The sequence below is a fragment of the Colobus angolensis genome, unplaced genomic scaffold (genome assembly GCF_000951035.1).
Source record: "Colobus angolensis palliatus isolate OR3802 unplaced genomic scaffold, Cang.pa_1.0 Scaffold17, whole genome shotgun sequence".
Classification (NCBI taxonomy): Eukaryota; Metazoa; Chordata; class Mammalia; order Primates; family Cercopithecidae; genus Colobus; species Colobus angolensis.
Window position 1 is genome coordinate 19,998,864 of NW_012114821.1, and position 7,660 is coordinate 20,006,523.

The following is a 7,660-nucleotide window of genomic DNA, read 5'->3' on the forward strand; positions in this document are numbered from 1 at the left end:
AAATGCCTTGCTTGGCCAGGCGCAGTGGCTCACGCCTGTAATCCCAGCACTTTAGGAGGCCGAGGTAGGTGGATCACGAGGTCGGGAGTTCAAGACCAGCCTGGCCAATATGGTGAAACCCCGTCCCTACTAAAAATACAATAATTAGCCGGGCATGCTGGTGTGCGCCTGTAGTCCCAGCTACTCAGGAGGCTGAGGCAGGAGAATCACTTGAACCTGGGAGACAGAGGTTGCAGTGAGCCGAGATTGCATCACTGCACTCCAGCCTGGACGACGAAGCGAGACGCCGTCTCAAAAAATAAAAAAAGAAAAAGAAAGAAAATGGCTTGCTTAGCCATTTTAATTAAGTCTAATGAAGGGGGATTGGTTCACAATCAGAAGTCCCATGATGCCTTCAGAGATCTGTGTGAACCTCTGCGATAACAACATTTTGTTTTATACATGTGACACTGTTCTCGGGAGTGGCCATAGCTTTAACAAACTCTCAAGGGTCCGTGGCCCAAAAAAGACAAGCTGATTTTTACAACTCAAGGTTAATTTATGAATGCTCATCTTCAAACGTTTCTTGATTCTGATTCTGCTATGAAAGAGTATGAAAAATAACAAATGTTTCCTGAGTCTAAATTCAACCCAAAGTACGCACCAACTTGGTGTCACCCAGTGGGCTTCATCCATCAAAAAAATTTGCCCACCGAAATGAAAAAAGCAAATGGGTTCAAGTCTGCCAAAGGTCATCCACGATCCTTATCATCTCTACTTTTCCACCTTCCCCTTGCTACCCACCCCCAACTAGACTGTAAGCCCTGAGGCCACAGACCTTGCAACCTCTGCATGAAATTGCAAAAGGCAAAGCCGATTGAACGATTGAACGCGAAAGAAATTCACCACACCTATTTACGAAACCAGGTTTATTAAAATTTCTCTACAAGTCAGAAACGGCCATCTCACTGTTCACATATATACATGTATGTACAGGAAGAACCTAGTGTTTCTAGCTTTCCCGGCAGAAGCCCCTGCCAGCCCAGAGTCCTTAGTCGGATAATGTATCACAGATACAACAGTCGAGCAACCACGAGAGCGTTAGTGCGACAGAGGCCTCTGTCCTCCCTCTTCTCAAAGTCCCATGATTCTGTCAAGGTAATATTGCCAATAATCATTCACATTTCACGTGGTTTTAGACACGCAGGTTATTCAGACAAGACACAGACAACAAAACAAGCCTCAAAGCCAGAACAAAACAAAACAAAATCGAACATAGGTATAAAAGGTAAAATATATGTACAAAGTACACAGTACGTGAGGTATACACGGCATTCTCACAATGCATGTTAGTAGTTTGCCTAGGCGTAGCCCTTAAAGATGACTGCCTGTTTTTGTGCCATTTATCAAAATACAGTGTATTTTGTGTACCCGTTTAACCACCTGATTTCAGCACTGTCCAAGACAGTTACTGATATTTCATCTGAACTTGTTTTTTAATGAAAGTTGCAATTTCTCCATTAAGCTCTATCTTTTGTAGGCGAGTCAGTTTCCATCCCTGGACATACCTAACAGAGGCTGGATTCCCACCTACAAAAGAAGCTGAAGAGGGGATTTCTGCCTTGGGAGGTGGCGGAAAGAGGAAAGAGATTGGACCGGATGATTTTTAAAGTTCCTTCCGACTTTGAAGATTTGGGGTTTGCTGTTTCACTCCAGAAGCCGATTATACAGACGTATTCATAAACCACACATTTGAAATATTAACAACCCATCATGCAAAACCGCAGATGCACACACAATGCCAGAGGCGGACCATATCTGGGAGGGGTTAAAGTATAATTCTGGAAGTTAGTCCGAGAATCACAAGACTATCCAAAATTCACTCTCTTCAAAGCACAAAGATGTTTAATGTCTGCTCTTGGGAGAGGTGGGTGGGAGCCTCCTTATCTTTCTTCTTCTAGACAGAATGCTCCACCCTGAGATGGTCTTGGGGGAAAAGTAAAGGGCAGGTACTAACATATTTGGAAGGAACTTAAAAAGCTAATAGTTTCCAAGCACTCAAATTATTTTTTAAAATCTGGAGTCTCTCTGTCTGAGGTCAGAGTTCTGAAATCGTTGGGAGATGGGATCTTTTGTGATACTGTTCCACGTTCGGCCGGTAAGTGCTTTTATAGCTAAAGAGGGAAAGTGTCAAGGTCAGGGAGAAGGCATTAGTGCAGATGAGGTCTTGGCAGGAAACAGAGGAGAGTCTGGGTTCATGGTTCCGTCAGGCTCCTGAGCAACTTAAAAGTCTGCTCCAAAAACGGAGCAGAGTCATTGGTAAATGTGAGTGTGAAGACAAGGTGAGTGTTAAGCCAAAAAAGGAACTTTCCCATCAGAGAAGCTGTGGTAGGTAACATGTCTAGCTACCAAAGATGAGTTCAAAGATGGCAGATTTATTGGCCCGATTTGTCACCCTGTTAAAAATACGGTTATTGCCCAAAATATGTCATTGTGTGATTTGCTTTTTCTCCCATTCGAATGCTCAAGTTTATTACACACTTGACCACCGGGTGTAAGATGTCCAAACTCTTTGCCCTCCATAAAAGATGCGGAACTCCCAAATCCAGCAGAGATAGTTGGTGAGGGTTCCTTAAGGGAAACAACTTTGCAGGGCAGCCAATCACAGCATATGCTGCTCCAATCAATAAAGTCACTCATCCCAACAGAGAAGAGGAGGCGCCATGCCGAGTTCAGCAGCTTTCATCCTGATGCAGTCATTATCTGGTTGGTACCACGCCAAAGGGCCTGTCCACCTTTAGAAATGGAAATGCCAGGTGTAAGAATTATGAGGTTTCTGAGGTTTTGGGGATTAGCAGAAGAAGGAACTAATGTCACTGTCCTCCTGGTACTCTGGAACGATCTGGTCTGAAGTTCCTATTTCTGAGTCGATGTACCCAGGTTCCAAGACAGATTCAAACCAGGGGTGCAGCAGGATCTCGGGGGCAGTGAGTCTCTCGGAGGGCTCCCGTCTCAAGAGGCTGCGAATGAGGCACCTGGCTTTGGGGGAAATATGTTCAGGAATGCAGAACTGTCCACGCCGAATTTTGGAGAAAAGGGCACTGGGGTCTGAGTCATGGAAGGGGTATCGTCCAACCAGAAGCGTGTAAAGCATCACCCCTAGGCTCCAAACGTCCGCAGCCTTTCCGGAGTATGTCCCGGTGGTGTTGAGGATCTCAGGGCTCACGTAGGCTGGGCAGCCATGTTTGTCTGACAAAGCATCATCTTCCCCCTTGATTATGTGTGTGTCTTCTAGACTTTCTAGTCTGAGCTGGGTTCTGCAAGAGAGAGGAACCAAGTCATTATTTCCACACCAGCTGCTATGAAAAACAAAGCCTTCCCAATAACAGCGCCCACAGGCACTAACAGCAAAGGCTCCAGGAATGCTATTTACCCCTTCGTCCAGTAAGCAGTGCCCTGCAACTACCGAGGACTCGTGATTTCACAAACCTACACAAACTGCAATAAATGTTTGCAAAGTATCGACAGAGCGCCTGGGGTGGAGGGTATGATGCAAAGCCCCAAATAGCATTCATAATGCTAGAGCTTACAAGAGATATCCTAATAGGAGTTACGCAATTTACTAAGTTCCCATTGCAGAACCGGGAGCCTGTCTCAGGGAAATGCTGCATTCCCTACAAAAGCTATCAGGGAAGAGCAGCATATCCTACTTCTTCAGGGAGGGCCTGAGCATCCTACAAGCCCATCTTCTCTCTTATGACTGCCAGGGCTACCTGGACCCACACTGCATTACACAACACGGAGCCCAAAGTCACTGCTATTACACACAGGTCGTCAGCTCTGGTGTCCACACTGATATATGCAGAGGGAGCAAATTTTGTCCACCTGGGCCCAGGCTGCGACAATTAGGGTGGGAAAGTTGCAAGGAATGTTAATTACATTTATTGGAGTGTTTAATTGCAAAGAACACTTTGCATGGACAGAGAGGTTATATGAGCAAATAAAAGTGGCTGATGGATTTCAGGGATGCAGGGCTTCTGAAATTCTTACACAGGGACACACACTTGCCACTGGGATGGCACATCAACATGTGAGCACATTCATTCTACGGGGGGGGTCTCTGTTCAGGTTGCAACTGAAGTCTAAAAAACCTTCAGTCAAAGGCTCTCTTATGAAGCTGCAGGTGCCTCCTTATTCAGAACCAGCCACCCAAGTCTCCTGGATCCCCCAAAGCGTAAAGCCATGTGGCAGGGAAGCTCCAATATCCGGTGACACCCTGTCTCTGCCTGCTTCTCTGAAATAGCCCTGTTTCAGTAAGTCACTCATGAAGTTAAACGCAAACATTTGGTACTGGCTGATGGGTCAATTCCTTTTCCTCTCAAAGGTCTGGTATTTTTTTTTTCCTGCCTTCCTGTTCCCTGGAGTGTAGTATACATGTGCTAACTTCAGTATGTCCTCAGCGTGACCTCCCTGTCGTTATGTAAAATACCCATTGGTTCTGTAAACGGAAAATATGACTCAACCCACACTGTCTGCCCCTGATTGGCTGCTACAGCACTAAAACCCTGCACCTGTGCTGGTTACACGAATAGCGTCAGCCTGACATTGCTTAACCCCCGGGTTGCCAAACCCCATGCCCATGACATTCGCCTGTGCAATGCAGGTTTCAAAAGTTAGTAAGGAGGTGTGTAAGGCATGTTTCAGAAAATGCATCACCATATCAAAGGAGCATGTTCCAGGAATTAGAAACTTCTTCATTGCAAACAGTTTGCTTTTCTTTGCTAATCAGTGTGTTCCAATAATTATTGCGAGGTCAGAAACAAAGTCATGCTTTATGACAGCTCAACCCTGTACAATTTCGTATGCTCTGGAGTCAAAGGTAAAAATGCACAGGTGAGATAAGCCCACTTCTTACAACAAACTCACTCACTCTCACCTCTGCAATGTTACAGCCTTACTGCTCGTAATCTTTCCACAAGGGATGTGGCTGGCTCTTAAAATCAAGTGTGGTCTATCTCATGCGGCTTCCTGAATTCTCTAGCTAAAACCTCAGCTTTGAGTCTTCATGCCTCATTACTCTCTTATCAAGCTCATCTTGTTCTTTATGAGGTAAGCTATGATCTATATTTAGCAATCCATCCTAGCCAACTTCCATTCTATTCAATGTGGCTATTTTCTGAAGACGGATCCAAACGAGATGTCTAAAAAGTCACCAGAGAATGTGACGTTACAGAGAAACCAGCCTGGGATGGGACAGGAATGCCACGTGAAAGAAGAGGGTGGAATTCTGCATATATGACAGTCTCACGAGCTCTGTGAAGCCTTCCAGGTACAAAACAACACTTGGCACAAGCACAGACCTGAACACTTCCCTCAGAAGGCAATATTGTAAAGGGCAGCTTAATATTTGTACCCCAGACGACTGACCTTTCTGACAACAATGGACCTGATCCTGGGATAGGAGAGGAAGGACACCCTGTCAACACGTGCCATCCCATAGAAGCGTCACGGTGTCCCCAGACCCCGTCCAAGAGAATGCAGAATAAACCAACCTTGGCTGTGACTCCTCAGGAACAGAAGCTCTAAATACTAAATTTAGGACATATGAGCCCTTGACTTTGTTTTGCACCAACACACAGCATCTAACTACACGACCTGCACCTTCACTTTGGTTCCAAAAGGCCACAGGAGAAGCCGTGGCGGCCGCTCACCTCTCCTCCGTGGAGAAGACGAACTTCCTAAGCTTCAGGTCCCCCAGCACGATGGCTGACTGGTGGCAGTGTGCAACGGCAGAGACAATCTGCTTGAAGAGCCGGGCGGCTTCCTCTTCCCGCAGCCTCTTCCGGCTTCGCACATAGGAGTGCATGTCCCCAAAGTCCTTCTCAAAGAAGACGTAGGCCTTGGTTTCCCCAAGGATCACTTCCACAATGCCGGTAATGTTGCTGTGCGATGGCAGCTGGATGTAAGGCCTGATTTTGTCCTGGTAGTGTTTAATGGGAAACACCTGCAGAGAGAAGGGGGCCCATTTAGGGGGCTGGAAAAGCAAAGGCAGCCTCCCAAATCCCTGAGGGAGCTGAGCAGAAGTTCTCAACCTTTGGGCTTAGGATGTAAGTTCCATTCACCTACTCCGTTTCCTCTGCCACCTTACCTCAGCCCCAGCTGCCCCCGACACCTTTAAAACCAGTAACACCTAGAGCTCTAGACTTGCAAATACCCACAGGGTTACCCGCTTTCACACAGATCATTTGAAAGAACTGTCTCCTATACATGTTCCCATCTTCCATCAGCTCCTGAGAGCTAAGCAAACCCCCCAACATCTGTGGCCCTTTCCTGTTCGCAGGCCACACTAGTGAGTGGTTGATAGAAGGAAGCCCCTGGCCTGTCCAGGAGCTGAAGAGCAGTCCCTGGACATGCATGTGTCTCCTGCAGACCCAAAGTGCTCAGCACAGAAAGGGCACAGAATGTGGTGACTCTGCAGCCTCCAAGGGGAAGCAGGGGCCAGAGAACATGCAGAGCTGTCATTAATCAGAAGGAACAGATGACTTGGAGGGGGAGGCTGGGACAATGCAGCTTTAAGCAACCTGCCTACAGTCCGACTCAAGTGTAAGCCGCCTTGAGTTACAATTCTCACAGGAGGGGTAGGGGAGCCTGCGAATCGGTTTTTCATTTGTTTGTTTACCCCCCACACCCGACCCCACCCCTAAAAATGAGTAGCATCTCCTCTCTTCTAGGAAGCTGGCTGGTCTCTTTAGAGGCCTTTTGTTTAGTCCAGTTACTCATATCCTAGACTCAACTGGAAACGGTGACACACGGGCTGTCACCATCTGGATTCAGCTATTATCTGCTCAGAGGAACTGGAAGGGGTTGCACAATGGCCAGACTCACCCCACCTCTAAGAGGCAGGCCTGGCTGCTCTGGCACCAGCTAGAAAAATCCCCTGCTGTCCCCTCCTCCCACCCACCCCATCCCACCACACACATATGCTTGTCCCAGAACAGCTCTGAGCCCCAGTCACGGAGAAGAAAAGGGTTTTATCTCCCCCTATTAAACTGGGCTTGATCATGCGTTTGAAATTTCATTCGGGTTGGGCAGTAGGTGGCAGCAGCGAGCCCGGGACGGGGTCGGGGTGTTGGGAGCGTCAGGTGAGTTGCGGAAAACCCACAAGCGACTTAACTGGGGGCTGATCCTATCTTTCGGGTGAAAAGGAGCAGCCCGAGGGTGCTCTGGAGTGCCTCAAGCAGGGGTGTCATGCTCGCATAAAGTAGACTGTGGGAATGTTCTGCGTCTACCCGCGCAGGAGCAGGACCCGGCGGATCCTGTTTCTAGGAGCTGTGTCTCCTCCTCCTGGATAGGATCCCTACGTTCAAAGGAAAATCGCTGGCTGGAAAATAAAGTGAATCGAAGCGAGGGTTCCTGCCCGGTGTGGGCTTTTCAACATTTCTACTCCGAGCAGATTCCTCCGCCTCGGGTGAAGACTCTGGGACTGCTCCCTTGGGAGGGCGTGTTCTAGTCCCAGCGCGGATTCAATTCGGAATCCCCAAGGCAGGAGCTGGACACAGTCTTCCAGCGCTCTTACCACCTACAACTGAGCCCGGGTGCCGTGCAAGCCCGGCAAGAGAGATGCCAGCTGCTCCAATCTCCTAGGAGGCCCCCACTGCAGGGCGTCCTTCCAGGACATGGG

The 7,660-nt window shown here is 48.0% G+C and overlaps 1 protein-coding gene across 2 annotated transcripts; it reads right to left on the reverse strand.

The window, feature by feature from the left end:
- Positions 1-891: 891 nt before the first annotated feature.
- Positions 892-6,432, reverse strand: TRIB1 (tribbles pseudokinase 1). 2 transcript variants are annotated; one of them, XM_011938186.1, is made up of 3 exons: positions 6,206-6,432; positions 5,691-5,983; positions 892-3,296 (listed from the first exon to the last, which is right to left on the reverse strand). In XM_011938186.1, the coding sequence occupies exons 2-3, from the start codon at positions 5,843-5,845 to the stop codon at positions 2,831-2,833; spliced, it is 621 nt and encodes a 206-aa protein (XP_011793576.1). In that variant the 5' UTR covers positions 5,846-5,983; positions 6,206-6,432; the 3' UTR covers positions 892-2,830. The 2 variants fall into 2 exon arrangements, with proteins under 2 accessions (XP_011793576.1, XP_011793575.1); XM_011938185.1 differs by having other exon boundaries at positions 5,691-6,425.
- Positions 6,433-7,660: the final 1,228 nt, after the last annotated feature.